This window comes from Pongo pygmaeus, chromosome 20 (assembly GCF_028885625.2).
Source record: "Pongo pygmaeus isolate AG05252 chromosome 20, NHGRI_mPonPyg2-v2.0_pri, whole genome shotgun sequence".
Classification (NCBI taxonomy): domain Eukaryota; kingdom Metazoa; phylum Chordata; class Mammalia; order Primates; family Hominidae; genus Pongo; species Pongo pygmaeus.
The window spans coordinates 11,124,332-11,146,471 of record NC_072393.2 but is presented as its reverse complement, the minus strand read 5'-3'; the positions used below and the strand labels follow the sequence as shown (position 1 = coordinate 11,146,471).

Sequence of the window (22,140 nt, the reverse complement as noted above, 5' to 3'; positions counted from 1 at the left end):
GGAGGCTAAGGCAGGAGAATCACTTGAACCTGGGAGGCAGAGGTTGCATTCCACTCCAACCTGGGCAAAAAAAGCAAAGCTCTATCTCAAAAAATATATATAAAAATAAATAAATAAATAAAAATAAATAAAATGGGCAGGGCCGGGCGCGTTGGCTCACACTTGTAATCCTACCACTTTGGGAGGCTGAGGCGGGTGGATCACCTGAGGTCAGGAGTTCGAGACCAGCCTGGCCAACATGGTGAAATCCCGTCTCTACCGAAAAATACAAAAAACTAGCCAGACATGGTGGCGGGCACCTGTAATCCCAGCTACTCAAGAGGCTGAGGCAGGAGAATCACTTGAACCCAGGAGGCAGAGGTTGCAGTGAGCAGAGATCATGCCATAGCACTCCAGCCTGGGCAACAAGAGCAAAACTCTGCCTCAAAAAATAAAATAACATAAATAAAATAGGCACAAAATGGGGATGAAAACCCCTCCCTGCAGTGAGGATTCCTAGGTAATGGAGGGAGAGGGAGGTGTTAAGTACTTCATAAACAAGTGCAGCTGCTGTTACCATCATCAGCAACAGATCAATGCCAGCCTCGGAAGAGAATCCCAAACCCCAGAACCCTAACCCGGTCTGGCCTCCCTCTCCTGCTGTAACCTGAGTTGGATCCTCCGATGTCGTCCTCAGAGAAGCTCTGGAGCAGCTGTTCCACCGTGCTGCCCAGCCCCGGGTATCTAAGGACCATGAGGTCACCCTGGGCTCCTCTGGCGCAGCTCTGGCCTCTGGGCGAATCCCAACCCCACTCCAGCACCGGAGCTGGGTGTCCAGGAGCCCTGCAGCCATGGCCCTGAACGGGCACTGCCCCAGCACATCAGAGCTATGTCTGAGCAACTGATCAAAAACTTCCGGCCCAGAAATCCCTTTTCAGGGCCTTATGTATGCTACAAGCTCTACTTGCAGAGATACACCTGGATCTGAACATGCCCAAAGCAGAAAACCGAAATATCCATGAATTAATCAAAGAATGAATAAACGAAGATGTGGCAAATTAAAAGAAATCAATTTCCATCGTACACACTGACATGTTAAATGACTGAGCCACAATCGAGCCACAAGGTAAGGGACAGAGTGGTTAAAACCTATGCACCACAGGTGCACAGATGGGCGGGGAAGGGACAGAGGGAGGAGGGGCAGTGCACACTGCATTCATGGGGCTTGTCTGGAAACACAATAAAGTGACTTCAGTGCTGCCTCCGGGAAGCAAGTCATACTTTTCAATCCGCACCCTCCTCTGCCATTGTGTGAACGTGCATAACTTGAAGCCCAGCAGGTTGGAGGAGAGATTTATGCGTGCGCGCTTGTATGTGCCTGAGAAACCATAGGTCACGGGCAGTGCGGAGGGAAGGAGAGACTGACTTTTCATGTTACACCCTCCTGAGTGGCTTGAATTTCTCCCCTGTACATGAAAGATAGCCAGACAAAAGGCAATGGCGAAGGCTGGGGGCGGGAGGGCTGGCGTCTACGCAAGTTATCTGGGCCCCTCCCTAGAGTGGGCAGGCCAGACTGGGGACCACCCCCCCAACATCCTTTTGGACCCTGCTGGCTGGGGGAGGGGAGTGGGAATAGGCCCTGAGCCTCTTCTGTGACCCAGCTGGAGGCTGGCGGACAGCCCTGCTTTCCTCAGCTTGGAATCTCCCAGAACAAGCCCTGCACCCACCCCGCGGCCCTCAGTGGGTGTGATGGAGGTGGGGCAGTCAGCCCAAGGGCAGCGGGGCTCCCTGACCTGCGTTCCAGCAAGGGAGGCCTCCCAAACGAGCCAGGTGCAGTAAGATCCGGTTTGAACCTGAGCTCTGCCACCCGCAAGCAAGGGACCATCGCCCCCCGACACCGCAGCTTTAGCGTCTAAGCAAGGGACCATCACCTCCCGACACCGCAGCTTTAGCGTCTAGAAAAATAAAATAACACGTGGTTCACTGTGTAGCCATGAGGACGAACCCACCCAGGCCCAGCCCAAGACCCACAGGCACACAGTAGTGTGGCATTGGCACAAAACACCAGTCTTGGTCCCTGTGTCCCCACAGCACTCCGGCTCAAGCCAAAGCGTCGAGAGAAGGAGCCACCGAGAGAGTTCTGGACACAAGGCCATGTTGGGCCCAGAACAAGTGTCTGGCCCTGTCCCCCAGGTGGCCACCCCTGGGACCCAACCCATCTGGCACGTGGCTGACAGAGAATCAGCTTCACACACTGCTTGGGAACACTGACTCAGTTTTGGTCTCCCTCTGTCACCCAGGCTGGAGTGCATAGCACACTGCCCGATCATAGCACACTGCAGCCTCGACCTCCTGTGCTCAAGAAGCAATCCTCCCACCTCCGCCTCCTAAGGAGCTGGGACTTCAGGAAGGATAGAGCTATACCAAGAAAAAAATATATATATGTATATATATGTGTTTGTATATATGTGTATATATGTGTATATACATATATATGTATACACATATGTAAATAAAGCAAAGTAGCTGGGACCACAGGTATGTACCACCACACAAAACTAATTTTTAGGCCAGGCGCGGTGGCTCACACCTGTAATCCCAGCACTTTGGGAGGCCGAAGCAGGTGGATCACTTGAGGTCAGGAGTTTGAAACCTGTCTGGCCAACATGGTAAAACCCCATCTCTACTAAAAATACAAAAATTAGCCAGGTGTAGTGGTGGGCGCCTGTAATCCCAGCTACTTGGAAGGCTGAGACAGGAGAATCACTTGAACCCGGGAGGCGGAGGTTGCAGTGAGCCAAGATCCTGCCACTGCACTCCAGCCTGGACAACAAGAGCAAAACTCTGTCTCAAACAACAACAACAACAAAAAACCTAATTTTTAAATTTTTGTAGAGACAGGGTCTCCCTATATTACCCAGGCTGGTCTCAAACTCCTGGGCTCAAGCAATCCACCTGCCTCAGCCACCTGAGTACCTGGGACCCCAGGCTTGCATGCACCACAACGCAAGGCTAATTTTTTATTTTTCTGTAGAGATGGGGTCTTGCTATGTTGCCCATGCTGGTCTCAAACTCCCAGCCTTAGGCGATCCTCCCGCCTCAACATTTACATCCCACCTGTTAGCTTTTCAGGCCATTTATGGCCCCTCCAAAAGCCGACCACCAGAGTTAGTATAAAGCTGTTCCCTGGGGAGGGGACTGGATGGGGGGCTTCATTCCATGGACAAGGTTTCCTTAAAATGAGGGTGGGAAGTGCACAGGTGTTGGCTGCATTCGTCTTCATTCCTTCAAAAATATTTCATGAGAAAAAACAGCCACCTCTTCTGCTGGCCCAAAAGTCCAGGGTCCACGGTTGGATCTGGGCTTGGAAATGCACTGGCAACTCACAAAGTCAAAGTGTTGAATCTACTCTTCAGGAGTCCCCAAGAATGTAGGATTACAGAAGGTAGTAAACAATTCTGGGCCAGGCGCAGTAGCTCACGCCTGTAATCCCAGCACTTTGGGAGGCTGAGGCAGGCGGATCACCTGAGGCCAGGAGTTCGAGACCAGCCTGGCCAACTTGGAGAAACTCTGTCTCTACTAAAAATACAAAAAAAAAAAAAAAAATTAGCCGGACGTGGTGGTGAACACCTGTAATCCCAGCTACTTGGGAGGCTGAGGTGGAAGAATCCCTTGAACTGGGGAGGCGGAGGTTGCAGTGAGCCGAGATAGCACCACTGCACTCCAGCCTGAGTGACAAAGCGAGACTCCGTCTCAAAAAAAAAAAATTCTCAAATTGCGCAGTGACAGGACACTGGGCGGTGTGTGGGCAGGGCTGAGAGGCAGCCACCTAGGGAAGAGAGGTGTCTGTGGGTGTCCTGTTGGCATCTCAGGTAGGCCAAGGCCTCCATGGTGCCCCAAGCACTACTTGGGGCAGCTGCCCTTTCCCCCTGCCCCGGGCTGCCAGGTCAGATCTCAGGAGATGGAGCACTCAATGTGTGCCCCATCTAGGTGGGCTCTGGAGAAAGCCCCCTGAACTGAGGACACCCAAACCTCATAAATCACTGTGAAGCTTCTTGAATCAGAGACCTGGGGGGCACTCAGTAGGGGGCTCCCTCTAAGGGCTGGTCGATAAGCTCCACCTTCAAGAGTTGACAGCTCCCTCTGCAGTCCTGGCCTGTGGGTGACAGTCTGCTCAGTTGTGGGGTGTGCAAAGGGCAACCCCAAGAATAGAAGGCCAAGACAAAGAAAGAGCTTGGCTTTTCTGAAAAAGAGACGGGGCACCCCCTTCACTGGGAGCTATTACATGCAAATGTCTCCTGCATCCATGCTAATCAGCTGCCACTGCCTGGGGCTTTGTGCACTACAAAAGAGACAGCAGATGTGAGCTGGGGTTCCACAGCCCCAGAAAGCGCGGGAGCTTAGTGGATAATTATGAAAAGCATGGGGTTGCGGAGGGTGGGGGGGTGGGGCGGTGCAAAGCCATAAAACCGGCCTGCACCAGCCCCCTCACTCCACACGCTGTCCGCTGGGCCAGCTCGCCCAGTCTTTCTTCTCCCGCGGGCCAAGACTTTGAAGGTGCGATTTATGGAGCCCCAGGAAGCACTCTTAGGTGTTGGCTGTGCAGGGCCTCGGTTAGTGCTCAAACCACCCTCCAGGTCGACCTTAGTCCTATTTTTAAGAGGGGAAACCAAGCAACAGAGTGATGACAGCCTCCAGGTGGCTCAGCTGGGGACCCAGAAGCTGGTCCAAAGACAGCCAAATTCCATCCCAGCCTCCGGAGAGCCAGCCGGGAGGTACTGGGGGCCATGCTCAGGGGACCAGGTTCCACCTGTGCTCTGGGCCTGGGCAATGCCAGGCCAGGCTAGTTGACCCCTGAGCCTCACCACTACAAGGAGGCGATCAAGCCTGCTTCCTGGCGCTAAAGAGGGTCCGTCACATTGTGACACATGGCAGGAGCTGGGCTGCAGCTCTCTGTGGGGACTAGGCCAGCAGGAGAAGCCCTTTGCAGAGTGGACACCCACAGTGGCCTGGAAGGTCGGGTTGAATAAGGCATGTCACCGAGCAGCAAGAAGACCCCAGGCTGCTGAGGGGGATCATCTCCCAGAGCGACTGGGACCCTCCACACCCTGGCTCTCATTGCCAAGGACAGAGAGCTCGGTGCTGCAAGCTGGGCTGGGGCCTGCCTTCGGGCTGGCAAAGGGCCTCACCCAGAGGAGGGGAGTACAGGGGGGCGCTCCAGAGAGGCTGGGGCGGAGGCAGCCTCCAGTGGAGGAAATCGCAGTTGGGTCAGGGAGAAGCTGCCCTGGGGCTGAGGCCCACTTGAAGTCCCTGCCTAGTGCACCTCTTGAAAGAGTCTGAGTCAGAGCACGCTGGCACATGCCTGTAATCCCAGTGCTTTGGGAGGCCAAGGCAGAGAGATGGCTTGGGACCACCAGTTTGAGACCAGCCTGGGTGACAAAGCGAGATCCCGTTTCTACAAAAAGTAAAACATAAAAAAAAAAATAAAGAATAAGGAAAGGTTTTGACCATCAGCCAGAGACACAGGATGTCCTGGGCCACAAAGCTGCAGGAAGGGCCTCTGCCAGGTCCCAGGGCGCTCCAGGAGCCCTTCTGGCCCCACCGAGGCTCAGAGAACAGTATGTTTGGGTTAGGAAGGCCGCCTTCTGCCCCAGGACCTGCAGGCTGCTTCACCAGATGTGATTCCAGATGTGACACAGGCAAGGGGGGCAGACACTACTGACGCCACAAAGAAATCAGACACACGGCAGGAACCAGGGGAGACAGGAGACTGGCTTTGGGGAGCTCTGGAAGAGGTCACCATGGCCAACACGGTGACACAGGACAAGGACCAGGAGCAGCAGGGGTGAGCCTTGGGAAGGCACTTCCTCCATGGCCTTGCACTGCCCTGTCGAGGAGTCAGAGACTGGGAAAAGTGGCAGGAGGGGCTGCAGGGCTGGTGGCTGAGTGAAAGGCTCAGGGCCAAACCTGGGTTCACATCCCAACTCTGCCACCAAACTTTCAGTGCCTCAGTTTCCTCTTATAAAAATTAGGGAGTGAGCTGGACATGGTGGTGCCCCCCTGCAGTCCCAGCTCCTCGGAATGCTGAGGCAGGAGGCCCAGCTACTTGAGAGGCTGAGGCAAGAGGATCATTTGAAGCCAGGAGTTTGTGACCAACCTGGGCAAAATATTGAGACCCCATTTTTTTTTTTTTTTTTTTTTTGAGATGGAATCTCATTCTATCATCCAGGCTGGAGTGCAGTGGAGCGACCTCGGCTCGCTGCAACCCCTGCCGCCCAGGTTCAAGTGATTCTCCTGCCTCAGCCTCCGGAGTAACTGAGATTACAGGTGCCTGCCACTGCACCCGGCTAAATTTTTTTGTATTTTTTAGTAGAGATGGGATTTCACCATCTTGGCCAGGCTGGTCTTGAACTCCTGACCTTGTGATCCACCTGCCTCAGCTTCCCAAAGTGCTGGGATTACAGGCGTGAGCCACCGCACCCAGCCCCATCTCTAAAAAAGAAAAAAAAAAGATAAAAGATAAAAATAAAGGAGCCGGTGGGGCATGGTGACTCACGCCTGTAATCCCAGCACTTTGGGTGGTCGACGTGGGAGGACTGCATGAGCCCAGGAGTTGGAGAGCATCCTAGGCAACATGGCGAGACCCCGTCTCTACAAGAAATACAAAAATTAGGTCGGGCACGGTGGCTTACGCCTGTAATCCCAGCTACAGGCTGGGAGGCTGAGGCGGGTAGATCACCTGAGGTCAGGAGTTCAAAACCAGCCTGACCAACATGGAGAAACCCCGTCTCTACTAAAAATACACAATTAGCCAGGCGTGGTGGCACATGCCTGTAATCCCAGCTACTGGGGAGGCTGAGGCAGGAGAATCACTTGAACTCGGGAGGCAGAGCTCACTTATGGTGAGCTGAGATCACATCATTGCACTCCAGCCTGGGCAACAAGAGTAAAACTCCATCTCAAAAAAAATAAATAAATAAATAATATAAATAAATAAATAAATAAATAAATAAGCCAGGTGTGGGGCCACCTGCCGTCCCAGCTACTCGGGAGGCTGAGGTAGGAGGATGAACTGAGCCTGGGAAGTTGAGCTTGCAGTGAGCTGTGTTCACACCACTGCACTCCAGCCTGGGCAACACAGCAAGACCCTGTCTCAAAAAAAAAAAAAAAAAAAAAGAAATGAGGGAGTGAGCTGTGGCTGCTGCGGCTCCCTGTGGGGGGCTGTCCTGATAGAGAGACTTGGAGTGTGTGAGCAGGAGTAAGAGCCGGGCATCCCATCATCCTGCATCTAGAGGGTCCCTCAAGGGCACAGGATGGAAATCTGGAAGCTCCAGCCTATCTTCGCCTTCCCGTCCTGTTCAAGGAAGAATGTGGCAAATTCTCTGGAATGTCCCTCCTCAGTCTGCAAGAGGCCCCCCAGTCTTTATTTATTCACATGCCCCCTGCCCGGGATGGTTAACAAGAGCATCCCTCTTTCACGAGAGCACTGATTGGCCAGGGGCCTTTCTGCAGTCCTCGCCAGGAGTGGCACCCATGCCCACACCGCTGGGCAGGTTTTCTATACATAAAACCACTGCGCTTGCACACGTGTAACACATCCGGCAAAAATGAACCCCAGCTCCGAGAACACAATTAGCGGGAGAAAGACCTGCCAACGACTTAAAGGAAAACAGCTCAGACCCACGCCTGCCAAGGCTAATGAATCGCTTTAAAGAGACAGACAAAAACGAAGAATAAAAGGGGGTTCTCCTGGCAGGGGTGGGGGGGCAAAGAGCCCCCCAAACCAGTCTGGACTTGTTTACAAGAATGCCCCGCCTGGCAGCAGGGGACAAACGATGAGAGGAACAGACAGGGAAAGAGGGGCTGTCCCACTGAGCAAACCTACCCAGAGGGGAACAAGTTCCATGTCTGGCTTTGGGTGGTAGTGACATGGGTGTCCATAATTGTCAAAAGCATCAAACAGAACTAAGGCCTGGGCGTCTGTGTGTACTGACTAAACAACAATTAAAATAAATAAGCGGCCAGGCATGATGGCTCACGTCTGTAATCCCAGCACTTTGGAAGGCCAAGGCTGGTGGATCACCTGAGGTCAGGAGTTTGAGACCAGCCTGGCTAACATGGGTGAAACCCCGTCTCTACTAAAAATCCAAAAATTAGGCAGGCGTGGTGGCACGTGTTTGTGATCCCAGCTACTCGGGACGCTGAGGGAGGAGAATCGCTTGAACCCGGGAGGCGGAGGTTGCAGTGAGCCGAGATCACGCTACTGCACTCCAGCCTGGGGGACAGAGCAAGACTCCGTCTCAAAAAAAATTATAAAATAAAGAAGCGATGCAGAGAATCAACACCAGAGGAGACACAGGAGGGGCCCAGAATCTCCAGACCCAACTCCTTCAGCCCTGGGTTAGGCCTGGTCTCCATTTCCTTCATGTAACTGGTTTTTGGGGAACAAAGGCAAGTACAGGGGGAGGGGGGCAACTGGGGACTCCAGATTCTTCAACCAAAAGTCAGAGCTGTGTAGTGTCAAAGCGGCAGGTTGGGCTGGGCACAGTGACTCAGGCCTGTAATCCTAGATCTTTGGGAGGCCAAGGAGGGGAGGACTGCTTATGTCCAGGAGTTTGAGACTGGCCTGGACAACATACTGAGAGTGCATCTCTATGGTTTTTTTTTTTTTTTTTTTTTTGAGATGGAGTTTTGCTCTTGTTGACCAGGCTGGAGTGCAGTGGTGTGATCTCGGGTCACCACAACCTCCATCTCCTGGGTTCAAGAGATTCTCCTGCCTCAGTCTCCCGAGTAACTGGGATTACAGGCATGCGCCACCATGCCTGGATAATTTTTGTGTTTTTAGTAGAGAAGGGGTCTCCACGTTGGTCAGGCTGGTCTCGAACTCCTGACCTCAAGTGATCCGCCCACCTCTGCCTCCCAAAGTGCTGGGATTACAGGTGTGAGCCACTGCACCTGGCCCATAATTAAAAAACAAAACAAAACAAAACAAAACGAAAAACAAAAACAAAAAAAACAGAGTCTCGCTCTGTCACCCAGGCCGGAGTGCAGTGGCATGGTCTTGGCTCACTGCAACCTCTGCCTCCTGGGTTCAAGTGATTCTCCTGCCTCAGCCTCCCAAGTAGCTGGGATTACAGGTGCACACCACCATGCCCAGCTAATTTTGTATTTTTAGTAGAGATGGGGTTTCACCGTGTTGGCCAGGCTGGTCTTGAACTCCTGACCTCAAGTGATTCACCTGCCTCAGCCTTCCAAAGTGCTGGGATTACAGGTGTGAGCCACCACTCCCAGCCAATTTTTAAAAAAAATTAGCCAGCCATGGTGGCGCATACCTGTAGTTCCAGCTACTCAGGAGGCTAAGGCAGGAGGATTGCTTGAGCCCAGGATTTCAAGGCTAACAGTGAGCTATGATCACATCACTGCACGCCAGCCTGAGGAACACAGCGAGACCCCGTCTCTTAAACCAAACAAAAAAGTGGCAGGGCAGGCACCGTGGATTTTTTGGGCAGATCTGGAGGCTGCTGAGGGTCCGCCCTGCGCGATTCTTGAGACTGAATTGTGAAGCTCCCCAAGCAGGTCCCCAGAGTGAGATCAGGAAGCAGATCCAGAGGGTCCCGGAGAAGGCCCCTGGGACAGATAAACCACACCGGGGAAAGGGACTCCTCCTCAATCACTGGGGACAAGGGGGTCTTGGGCAGGATTCCCAGGGCTCCTCTGTGTCCTATCTACCCCCACACCTGGCCGTCTTGGGATACATCTTCTCTCCCAGGCCACGTAGCAGGCTCAGGAGACCAAGGATTCACCTATGTTGGGTGTGGGCCAATCCTCGAAAGCCCCTCCATTTAATGGGAGGAAACTGGAGGGAGAACCACAGTTCCCTGGACAAGGTCGCAAGGTCACGCCAAGGTGAGGCTCCCATGTGTGCTAATCAGGACCGCCTGCAGCCTCTAACCCAGAGAGTGCTGGGAGGCCAGGGATAGCATTCCAGCCATCCGGCAGAAAGTAGCAGGGCTGACCACAGAGACCCTGCGGGTCCCTGGGTCCCCCTCCTTTGCAGCTCACCTCTCTCTGGCCAGGCCAGCCTCTCCCCTACCTCTCCTTAGCTGCCATTCTCTTCAAGGTGCTCCCTAGACCACTTCGCCAGCAGAGGAGATGGGGTTCTCTGTCTGCCTTCTCTCTGCTCCCCAAGACTGAGGTCGGGCACGGTGGCTCATGTCTGCAATCCAAGCACTTTGGGAGGCCAAGGCGGGCAGATCCACCTGAGGTCAGGAGTTCGAGGCCAGCCTGGCTAACATGGTGAAACCCCGTCTCTACTAAAAACACAAAAATTAGCCAGGCATGGTGTCACACGCCTATAGTCCCAGAGACTCGGGAGGGTGAGGCACAAGAATCACTTGAACCTGGGGAGGCGGAGGTTGCAGTGAGCAGAAATCGCTCCACTGTATTCCAGCCTGGGCGACAGAGTGAGACCCTGTCTCAAAAAAAAAAAAAAAAAAAAAAAAAGACAGAGTGCACTGGAGACTGGGGGGCTGTGTCCGACTTGGGCAGGGCTCTGTATAGAGTCCAGCCACAGATGCCTACTCTGGCCAAGGCCACTTTCCACCAGGGAAGCCACTCACCGAATCCTCCCACCAATAAGGAAGCTGAGGTTCAGGGACACTGAGGCATTTGCCCACGATCGCCCTGCTAGGAAAGCACAGCGGGCCAGAGCACGGCTGGAGCCCAGCCTCCATCACAGGCGTCCCTTGCCTCCCCATCCCCCCCACTGCGTGCCCTTGGCCATGCCAGGTCCACAAGTTCATTCCCAGAGGAGGTCTTCCCTCCTGCAGTGCCAGACGCTATTTTAAGCACTTTACTTCTATCAGCTCGCCACTCACAACAACCCTCTAAGGTAGACGATGTCAAGATCCACAACTGACAGCCAAGGAAACTGAGGCACAAAGTGGTCACCGGGATGCTAAGGAGTGGATCAGGACTTGCCAGCTGGCCCCTGCTAGAACTCTTACCACAAGCACGACTCTGCCCTCAGCCTCCCTCTAAGCAGAGCCCCTCCCCCAGCATCCTGGAGCCCCTCAGCTCATTTTGTTTTAAGTGATTGCAGATTTAGCGCTCGTCAGGCAATGTCCCCAGGCCCGCAAATGTGGGACCTTGTGTTTATCACTGGTGTCACCACATCCCTGGGCTCCTAAAACAGTAACTGGTGCACAGCAGACGCTCGGTGAATTTCTGCTGACCATTTCAAGCTGGCTGGATGGGGGCTACCGCACTATGGAGACGGCGAGTCCACTTTCGCTGCATGTTTCTGGCTGAATGAATGAAAGGGTGGGTCGCAGTGGGCTGGGAAAGGTCACTGTCCCCCCTGCTCTCTCTGCAGCTCCACTGTCATCTCCCCCAAGACCTGCCATCTGGCTGGCCCTTCCCCCACCCCAGCCCTCCAGGGGGCTGCTCTCTGAGGTCACCTGTGACCTCCTGATCAGAAATGCAGTGACCGCCCCTTGGCTCCCACTCTGACCTCACAGCATCTGACCTTGCTGCCCTCTCCTGCCTGCCCTTTCAAAGCTTCTCGCCTGTCCCCGGAGAGGTGTTCTGGCCCTGCGCAGAGAGCCCCCCAATCCCTTACCAGCCAGGGCAGACTACACTCCCCAATCTGGTGCTGTCCTCCAGGGACTGGTACCCTTTCTCAGTCACAGATCCTTCTGAGAAGCTGACTGAAATCAGGGGAGGTTCTGCACAGAAAAATGTGCAGAGAATCCACAGCTACACTATGGCCAATTTATGGAGCACTTACTTTGGGCCAGGCACACAGGGCAAAGCTTTTCTTTTTCTTCCTTTTCATGTATCACAAGTCATCAAGCAAGAAGCATTTTTTTTTAGAGACAAGGTCTTGCCCTGTTTCCCGGGATGGAGTGCAGTGGTACGATTATGGCTCACTGTAGCCTCAAGCTTCTGGGCTCAAGCAATCCTCCCGCCTCAGCCTCTGGAATAGCTGGGACTACAGGCATGTGCCACCATGCCGGCTAATGTTTTTTTAATTATTTTTTAAGAGATACAGTTTCACTGTGTTTCCCGGGCTGGTCGTAAATTCCTGGACTCAAACCACCCTCCTGCCTCGGCATCCCAAAACCTGGGATTACAGGCATGAGCCTCTGTGCCCAACTGGGGTGAAGTATTTTACGTGTTTCCTCTCCTCCACGAAAACCTCCAGGGAAGTGCCACTGTTGCCCCCTTTCAGGGAGGGAAAGTGAAGCTCAGAGGCTCATCCAAGGTCACAGCCACCGATTCTTGTCCTTTTACCCCTTTGCAAAACTGTGTCCAATTGTGAGGGGCTCATGGGACCGCCCCCAGGGGCCATCCACAGACCAGATTAAGAATCCGAGCTCTGGAGCTGCGGCTGCCATGACTCACATCTGTAATCCAAGCACTTTGGGGGCCAAGGTAGGAGAATCACTTGAGCCCAGGAGTTTCACATCTGCCTGAGCAACATAGTGGGACTCTGTCTCTACAAAAAAAAAAAATTAGCCAGGCATGGTGATGTGTGCCTGTGGTCCCAGCCTGTAGAGAGGCTGAGAGTGGAAGAATCCCCTGAGCCTGGGTGTTCAAGGCTGCAGTGAGCTATGATTGTGTCACTGCACTCCAGCTTGGGTGACACAGCAAGACCCTGTCTCAAAAAAAGAAGAGAAAAAAAATCCTAGCTCTGAGCTGACGGAACTGACGGAAACCCCTCCCAGCCTCAACTCGCCACCTCAAGCAGCCAGCTGTGGCCCAGGTGGGCCCCTCCATCCTGCCCTCGCTTAAGTGGCTGCTTCCCCGGATGTCTCTGCAAACTCACCACCTCCCAGGTTCTCCAGCAGACCTTAGGAGCAGAGCAGGTTTCCACTGAAAGGAGACACACCTGCCACAGAGGTCTTCCTGAGCCTCTCCACCTACTAAATCCAACCTGGTCTGAGGTGTGTGAGGCTTGGCATCTCAAAGTCATTAACAAGTTCACACCACACTCCAGCTTCTGTTGAAAGGCCTTGCCCACCCATCTCATCCAGACCCCCCATACAGAGGGCCAGTGCTTGGTGACCAAGAGCTGCTCACAGCACTGGCCACCTTCCATTAAGATTTCACCTGAGGCTGGGTACAGTGACTCATGCCGGTAATCCCAGGACTTTGGGAGGCCAAGGTGGGCAGATCACTTGAGGTCAGGAGTTCACGACCAGCCTGGCCAAAAGGGTGAGACCCCTGTATCTACTAAAAATACAAAAATTATCTGGGTGTGGTTGCACGCACTTGTAATCCTAGCTACTTGGGAGTCTGATGCAGGAGAATGACTTGAACCTGGGAGGCTAGAGGTTGCAGTGAGACGACATTGAGCCACTGTGCTCCAGCCTCGGTGACAGGGCGAGAATCCATCTCCAACAAAACCAAAAAAATCCTCGATTCCAACCCAGCCCTGTTTCCACTTTTAGCCCCTCCACTCCTCACAGGGGACCCTGTGCTCCAAGCCAGGTGATTGTCTCCAGCCCTGGCCCACTGGAGCACCTCTCCATAACCCAGAAACATCCTTCCCAACATCCTGGCCAGGTCCAGATCCTACCCACTGTGGCCAAGGTGACTCCCTGTATGTTCTCTCTTTGTCCATGGAAACTGGAACCCTAAATTCAGCTGAGCACATGGCCGCTCAGATTGAAAACTACATTTCCCAGCATCCCTTGCAGCTGGCAGTGGTCATGTGACTACATTCTAGCCAACAAAATGAAAGCAGAAGCACCTTGCATCAGCTACCGGGAACCTTTCTTAACAAACACCGGGATGTGACCTTTGCCCCCTTTCTCCTTTGTCCCTTCCTTTGTCCTGCTGTCTGGAAGCCAGGGTGTAATGGCGGGACTCCAGCAGCCATGCTGAAAACTGAGGACAAGACCTCACCTTAATAATAGTGGAGGATCGGCCTGGGGCAGTGGCCTCTAATCCCAGCACTTTGGGAGGCCGAGGCAGGTGATCACCTGAGGTGAGGAGTTTGAGAACAGCCTGGCCAACATGGCAATACCCCGTCTCTACTAAAAATACAAAAATTAGCCAGCCGTGGTGACACACGCCTGTAGTCCCAGATACTTGGGAGGCTGAGGCAGGAGAATCGCTTGAACCTGGGAGGCGGAGGTTGCAGTGAGCCGAGATCGCGCCACTGCACTGCAGCCCCTGGGCAACAGAGCGAGACATCATCGCAAAAAAAAAAAAAAAAAAAAAAAGGCTGCGGGGAGGACCTGGATCTGGGAACTTCCAAGAGCCCAGGAGACCTTGGCACCTGCCAATCTTCACACTTTAGCATGAGAGCACAAAAAATAAAATGCCATCGTGTTTAAGCCTCTGCTACTTTGGGTCTTTGTGATGAACAGATAAGTGTCACTGAACCACTTATATATGCAGTTAAGGTGGGCATCCAGTCGCCCAGAATGCCAAAGCCATCTCTGCTGCCTGCCAACCACATCACTTTGGCCAGTCAGGTTCTTTCATTTCTGTTTTTCCACCAGTAAATTGGGGTTGGTATCTCTGACCTCACAGAACTCTTTTCAGAATAAGTGGTAACATACAGTAAGCGCCACAATTGGCACAAGGGGCTCACACAATTCAGAAGTGTGCTCTATTCGGCCTGAGAGAGTGGGACCCTTCACACCCAAAACAAAGGAAGGATTTTTTGGTTTGTCTTTTGGCTGGGGCCAAACTCCCCACAGACCCTAACTCCTGCCTGCCTCATTCATTTATCCCAGGGGTCTACAAGCTTTCCCTGCCTGGAGCCAGTGAGTAAATATTTCAGGTTTTGCAGGACACTGTGGTCTCAACAGATTATTGTTGTTTGTGGATTGGGTTTTAGTTTTTTTCCCTAATTAACCTCTCAAAAACTGTAAAAGCCTTTCTTAGCTTTGTCTGTACAAAAATAGGCCACACCAGGCCCAGTGGTTGGTGACTATAATCCCAGCTACTTCTGAGGCTCAGGCAGGAGGAGCATGGTTTGAGGCCAGGGGTTTGGGGCCAACCTGGGAAACACAGCAAGATTCTGTCTCTAAAAAAATTGCTTAAATTAGCCAAGGGTGGTGACATGTGCTTGTAGTCCCAGCTACTTGGGAGGCTGAGGCCAGAGGATCACTTGAGCCCAGGAGTTAGAGGCTGCAGTGAGCTACTAAAATACAAAAAATTAGCTGGCATGGCGGCATGTGCCTGTAATCCCAGCTACTCGGGAGGCTGAGACAGGAGAATCGCTTGAACCTGGGAGGTAGAGGTTGCAGTGAGCCGAGATTGCGCCACTGCATTCCAGCCTGGGCAACAGAGCAAAACTCCATCTCAAAATAAATAAATAAATAAATAAATAATAAAATACAGGCTGGGTGCGGTGGCTCCTACGTGTAATCCCAGCATTTTGGGAGGCTGAGGCACACAGATTATTTGAGGTCAGGAGTTCGAGGCCAGCCTGGCCAAGATGGTGAAACCCTGTCTCTACTAAATATACAAAAATTAGCCAGGGTGGTGGCACAGGCCTGTAATCCCAGCTACTCAGGAGGCTGAGGCATGAGAATCACTTGAACCTGGGAGGTGGAGGTTACAGTGAGCTGAGACCATGCCATTGCACTCCAGCCTGGGCAACACAGTGAAACTCTGTCTCAATAATAAAATACAAACACAGATAAAAATAGGCCACAGGCTCAACGTGGCCCATAGGCCTAATTTATACCACTGCCCTTTCCCTAGCTGCCCCCAAGGTCAAGCATTTTGAGTCAACACAAGTTTATGCACAGTCTGGTACAGGGTAAATGCTCAATAAATGACAGTATCCATTAGCAACATGCAGGCACCGCTGAAACACAAATGCCTTTCTGGGGTTACTAACTTTCTCTGTTGTCACTCCAGCTTGACAACGAGATGTCCTAAAGATGGGGCACATAACAAGCTCTTCTATACCCCTGCCCCAGCTGTCAGGGGGATCCCAGGAGTGTAACCAAAGGAAGTCACAAGGGCCCCCGGTTCGGTGACAGCAGGCCATTCTTCACCTTCTTTGGACAAAGGGTTTTTCTCTGAACTTTCCACCCCCTGGCATGCCCCCCACAAACTGAAGTTTAGCCCCCGTCGGAGCCCATGCTGCTGTGGAAGCTTCTGAGCCAAGGGGACGGGAGAGTCTAGAGCACTGGCCACACTGACTCGTGCTGACCAAGAAAGAAAACTGACACAGTCATTTCCAGAAAGAGCGCCACAGGGCTGGGGAAGTGAGAGTTTGTTCTGTTCTCTTTCCCGGCACCCCTCCCTGAGAAACTGCCTCCTTTCCAAGGGAGGGCAGCCTATGCCCAGGAACTCCAGAGGCCATGCCAAAGCTTCCTCAAGCCCAGGAAGCCCACGCCAAAGGGCCTCCCCCTCTGCACAGGGAAAATGGCCTGGTGGTGGTAGCTGCCATTTGGCCAATCTCATGGATGTAGGCCAGGGCGACTTCAGATGGCAAGAAGGGCTGGGGGGTGGGTAACTGTTCACTACAGAGTGACAGAGACAGGCCCTTCTGCAGCTGTCATCCTTCCCTTGGAGGGTGCAGACGTCAAGGAACAGGGCTGGAAGTCCTCCCCACGTGCCTCTCCTGGGCCTCCTATGTTAGGTACAGGTCATGGCCCAGGAGTCCCTCCCATGGCCGGTGAGCCAAGACAGCGGGGCAGCCCTGGAGCATAGGGGGCTCCTCCTAGAAAAGCTAGCTCATTCTCATGCCACACCAACGAACATGGCTGCCAGTAACATGGACACAAATATTTATTGGCCGGGCACAGTGGCTCACGTCTGTAATCCTAGCACTTTGGGAGGCCAAGGCAGGAGGACTGCTTGAGCCCAGGAGTTCAACACCAGCCTGGGAAAAATAGTGAGACCCCATCGCTAGAAGAAACTTAAAAATTAGCCATATGTGAGGCTGGTGGCGGTGGCTCACGCCTGTAATCCCAGCACTTTGGGAGGCCGAGGCGGGCGGATCACCTGAGGTCAGGAGTTCAAGACCAGCCTGACCAACATGGAGAAACCCCGTCTCTACTAAAAATACAAAAAAAATTAACCGGGCGTGGTGGCGCATGCCTCTAATCCCTGTAATCCCAGGACTCTGGGAGGCCAAAGCAGGTAAATGGCTCGAACCCGGGAGGCGGAGGTTGCAGTGAGCCGAGATCACGCCATTGCACTCCAGCCTGGGCAACAAGAGCAAAATTCCATCTCAAAAAAAAAAAAGACAGACATCCAAGTTGTAACCCCTGGAATCTGTGAAGTTGACCTTATTAGGAAATAGGGTCTTTGCAGATAAGGATCTTGAGATGAGATCATCCTAGATATAAAGTGGGCCCTAAATCCAATGCCCAGTGTCCTTATAAGAAAAGAACAGCTGGGGCCGGGCGGGGTGGCTCAAGCCTGTAATCCCAGCACTTTGGGAGGCCAAGGTGGGCGGATCACGAGGTCAGGAGATCGAGACCATTCTGGCTAACACGGTGAAACTCAGTCTCTACTAAAAATACAAAAAATTAGCCGGGCGTGGTGGTGGGCGCCTATAGTCCCAGCTACTTGGGAGGCTGAGGCAGGAGAATGGCGTGAACCTGGGAGGCGGAGCTTGCAGTGAGCCGAGATCACGCCATTGCACTCCAGCCTGGGCCACAGAGCCAGACTCCATCTCAAAAAAAAAAAAAAAGAAAGAAAAGAAAAGAACAGGCTGAGGTGGGAGGATCACTTGAGCCTAGGAGTTCGAGACCAGCCTGTAACACAGTGAGACTCCATCTCACTTTTAAAAAAAAAGGAAAAAAGAGGACACAAGACACAGGAGTGAAGACAGAGGCAGGGACTTGGGTTTTGCTGCTGCAAATCAAGCAACAGCTGGATCCACTGCAATCTGGAAGACAAAAGGATTTTCCTGTAGCACCTCCCCAGGGATTGTGGCCTTGCTAGTACCGTGATTTCAGACTTCTGGCCACGAACTGAGAGAGAATCCATTCCTGTGTCTTAAACCAAAAATTTGTCATAATTTGTTATTGCAGCCATGGGAAATTAATACACCCAGCACTGATCACCTCCAACTCCAGAACCCATGCTTTTTTTTTTTTTTTTTTTTCAGACAGGGTCTCGCTCTGTCACCCAGGCTGACATGCAGTAGTGCGATCTCAGCTCACTGTAACCTCTGCTTCCCTGGTTCAAGCGATCCTCCCACCTCATCCTCCGGAGTAGCTGGGACTACAGGCGCAGGTACCACCACACCCGGCTAATTTTTGTATTTTTAGTAGAGACGAGATTTTGCCATGTTGGCCAAGCTGGTCTCAACCTCTTGACCTCGAGTGATTCGCCTGCCTCAACCTCTCAAAGTGCTGGGATTATAGGTGTGAGCCACCACGCCTGGCCAAGAACCCATGTTTTTTATCTCCATGCCAATGTTACTTAAGGATAAAGAGGGGTGGTGCGGTGGCTCATGCCTGTAATTCCAGGACTATGGGAAGCCAAGGAGGGAGGATCACTTGAGCCCAGGAGTTTGAGACCAGCCTGGCCAACACAGTGAAAACCCTTTCTCTACAAAAAATATGAAAGATTAGCTGGGTGTGGCACATGCCTGTGGTCCCAGTTACTAGGGAGGCTGAGGTATGAGGATCACTTTAGCCATGGAAGGCTGCAGTGAGTTGAGACTGAGACTGTACCACTGCACTCCAGTCTGAGCAACAGAGTGAGGCCCTGTCTGAAAAAACAAAACAAAACCAAAAAAGAAAGAAAGAAAGAAAAAAAACGAAAAAGTGTAAAAAAAATTATTTCAGACCCCTAAGGATATATCATCTGGGAATCTGGGACTGAGGCTCTCTGAGGAATGTGGACTTTCTCCTTTTTATGAATGTTTCCGGTCAGGTGGGGTGGCTCACACCTGTAATCCCAGCATTCTGGGAGGCAGGAAGATCACTTGGGCTCAGAAGTTGGAGAGCAGCCTGGGCAACACAGTGACATAGTGAAACCTTGTCTCTAATAATAAAAAATGTTTCAGTTACCAATTACCTCTCAAAGAGAAGTGCTGTCTTAATAACAAGTAATACTTTCAGGAGTATCAACAAAACAAAAACAAAAACACAAACACAAACACAAAATGTTACTCCAGGAGTAAGATGGTACATCTTACTATGTTGCCAATACATCTATAAGACTAAAATTGTTTTGGCCGGGCGGGGTGGCTCATGTATGTACTCCCAGCACTTTGGGAGGCTGAGGCGGGCGGATCACGAGGTCAGGAGATCGAGACCATCCTGGCTAACACGGCGAAACCCCGTCTCTACTAAAAATACAAAAAATTAGCCGGGCATGGCGGCAGGCGCCTGTAGTCCCAGCTACTCGGGAGGCTGAGGCAGGAGAATGGCATGAACCCAGGTGGCAGAGCTTGCAGTGAGCCGAGATTGAGCCACTGCGCTTCAGCCTGAGGGACAGAGCAAGACTCTGTCTCAAAAAAAAAAACCTAAAATTATTCTAAAAAAATTTTTTTTTGAGACGGAGTCTCGCTCTGTCTCCCAGGCTGGAGTGCAATGGCACGATCTCAGCTCATTGCAACCTCTGCCTCCCAGGTTCAAGTGATTCTCCTGCCTCTGCCTCCCGAGTAGCTGGGACAGGCACATGCCACCACACCCCGCTGTTTTGTAATTTTAGTAGAGACGGGGTTTCACCATGTTGGCCAGGCTGGTCTCGAACTCCTGACCTCAAGTGATCCTCCTACCTTAGCCTCCCAAAGTGCTGAGCCACGCCTCCTGGTCCTAAAAAAATTTTTTAAAGGTTTATTTAAAAATGATAGCCAACTCTCCTGGAACTCCTTTGAGGATAAGCCCTGGGACCCTAGTTTTGGAAACGCTGCCCCACTTTGTTCTGTTCAGGACAAAGTTGGCTACCAATGCTTGCCCAGTGAATAGGTTTTGCTTATGATCTGGGGTTCTGCTGAGCTGAGTGTCTGCCTTGAACTCTGAAACCCCCCCTGAAATACCCTCCTTCCCCTCTCCTCATCTGGTCCAAGAGGACTCAGGCTCTGCACCAGCAAAAAGAGACGGCACCCTCGGGCAGCAGACACAACTCCTTTAGTCCACGTTTTCGAAGTCGAGGTGCAGGGAAAACCCAGTGTGAATGGACTGCTCCTCGGGCTTTCCTTTAATCGGGCCGTTCCCAAAGTGGCAAAAAATTCACACAGGACCCAAGTCAGCTAGAGGCCTCCTGAGGGGTTCCCCAGGGCATCAGTGCAAGAAGCCCTGAGAGACAAAGCCAAATGACACAGAGTAACAAAATGTGAACAAGGAATCAAAGAGAAGAGATAAGAAGGAGTAACAAGAAGAAGAATGAACTACAAAGACTGGGAGCGGTGGTGGGGGGTGCTGGCAAACACATTTGTGATTTTCTTTTCCCCCCAGTGAAATGTCAGTTTTGAAAGCAGCTTCGGAAAATGTAACCAGCGTCTCACATCCCCCAAAAGAAGATGGGAGGAGGCTGTTACCTCTTACTTCGAAGCCCGGCATCAGGAAGGGGCCCATCCCGTCCACGTTTCCACGAGGAGCTCACCCTGCGGCTCCCACCGTCCTCGCATGGGCCCTCTCCCCAGATCCCGAAGTTTCCCATTCGGGGGTCCTGAACACCACACCTTGCACAGCGGTGGAACTCGGTACTCGCGGGCGCCCCAGACCAGCAAACACTTTCCGACCGTCCTGAGCTATCCAGGGGGTCCCCAGAGGGATCCTGGGCCGCCCACGCCCCACCCTCCTCCTTGCAGAGGCGGCCACGCCCGCCCCCGAGACGCCCACCTCTCCCGCACCCCGGACCTCCCTCCCCCACGCTTAAGCCCCCCACGCCTGGCGTCCTCCAAATTCCCCTTCCACTCAGAGCCCCCCACTTCCTGCTCACCCACCCCTCCCAAATCTCAGGCCCTTCACTCCCCATTTCGCGCTTCCTTGCTCACTCTGGGCACCTCGCCCCTCCGGCCACCACGCACGCCCTCTTTTCTCTGTCTGTCCCCTGGCACCGGCCCTCCACGCTCCCTCCCTGCAGGCCACCGGCTCAGTCCCGGGGACCCCACGCCAGGCCCCCGCGCTCAGGGCCCCTCCCCGCCGGCCCCCGCCCCGGGCCGGCCTCGTGCGCAGCCCCGGCCCTGCGCCTGCCCCGGGGCCCCGTACTCACGGCTGTAGAGGGCGATGCCCGCCGCGTCCGGGCCGGCGCGCACCTCGAGGCGCAGCGCCTGCTGCTCCGCGTGCCGCTGGATCTCGCCGTTCGCGTCGCCGATGGTGAGGAGGCGGGCGCCGGGGAACACGGACACGGCCGCGCAGGGCCCCGCGCCTCCCGGGCCCGCCGACCCCGCGCCGCCCGCGCCCGGCCCCACCGCCGCCGCCGCCGCTGCCATCTTAGATCCGGCTCCAGGCCCCGCTGCCGCCGCCGCCGCTGCGCCCGGGCCCAGGCCGCCGCCGCCGCCGCCGCCGCCGCCGCCGCCGCCGCCGTGCAGGCCGAGGCCGAGCCGGGCAGCGTCACCTGCCGGCCACGCGCCGCCTCGCCGCCGCCGCCACCGTCGCCGCGGCCCGGCCCCGTGGCGCAGCGCCCCCTGCCGGCCGTCCTGGGCGCGGGGAGCTAGCGAGCGAGCTAGAGGGCGCCCCGGGGGTGGGACCGGCTACGCCCCGCCCCGCGAGAACGGTCGCCGCTTTGTGAGGTGGCTCCACCGCCCGGGAACTGCGGGGCGGGAGGGTGCGTCGGGGGCGGTGCTCGGGCGCGCGGACACGCCCCGCGGTGGCCTGGGCCCCGCCCCCAGGCCGGCACCTTATTAACTGCTGCTTTCGAGTGAGGCGGTGCGGGGATAGCGGGGGCGGTGCTCGGCCGCGTGGACACGCACCGTACACCGCCCCACACGAGCAGCCGCGAGTCGTGATGCGGCTTCCCTGCCCCGACCTGGACACGGCCCTGAGACCGGGCCCCCGCCCCCGGGCCCGCCGGGCTTTGTGAGGCAGCCCTCAGGGAGGCGTGGCCCAGCCGCGACGAGGCCCCGCCCCCGTGCCTGCCCGCGCCCTCCCGTCCGGACTCGCTTTGTCGGGCGCCCCGCTCAGGGGATGGGCGGGGGAAAGGGCGTGGCCAGCACCCGGGCCTCGCCCCCCACCCTTCCTCCCCCCGCCCCCGAACCGACGATTTCCGATGAGCCCT

General features: G+C 54.2%; 1 protein-coding gene across 2 annotated transcripts in view; it reads right to left on the bottom strand.

Moving 5' to 3' along the window:
- The window catches only part of CARM1 (coactivator associated arginine methyltransferase 1), a 51,647-nt gene extending 30,188 nt beyond the window's left edge, over positions 1-21,459 (bottom strand). Inside the window, exon 1 of one of the 2 annotated variants that reach the window (XM_054463935.2) lies at positions 21,136-21,459. In XM_054463935.2, coding sequence (XP_054319910.1) covers positions 21,136-21,355 — 220 coding nt within the window. In that variant the 5' untranslated portion in view covers positions 21,356-21,459. The remainder of the gene's footprint in view (positions 1-21,135) is intronic. The other variant, XM_054463936.2, reaches the window with a different exon arrangement.
- Positions 21,460-22,140: the final 681 nt, after the last annotated feature.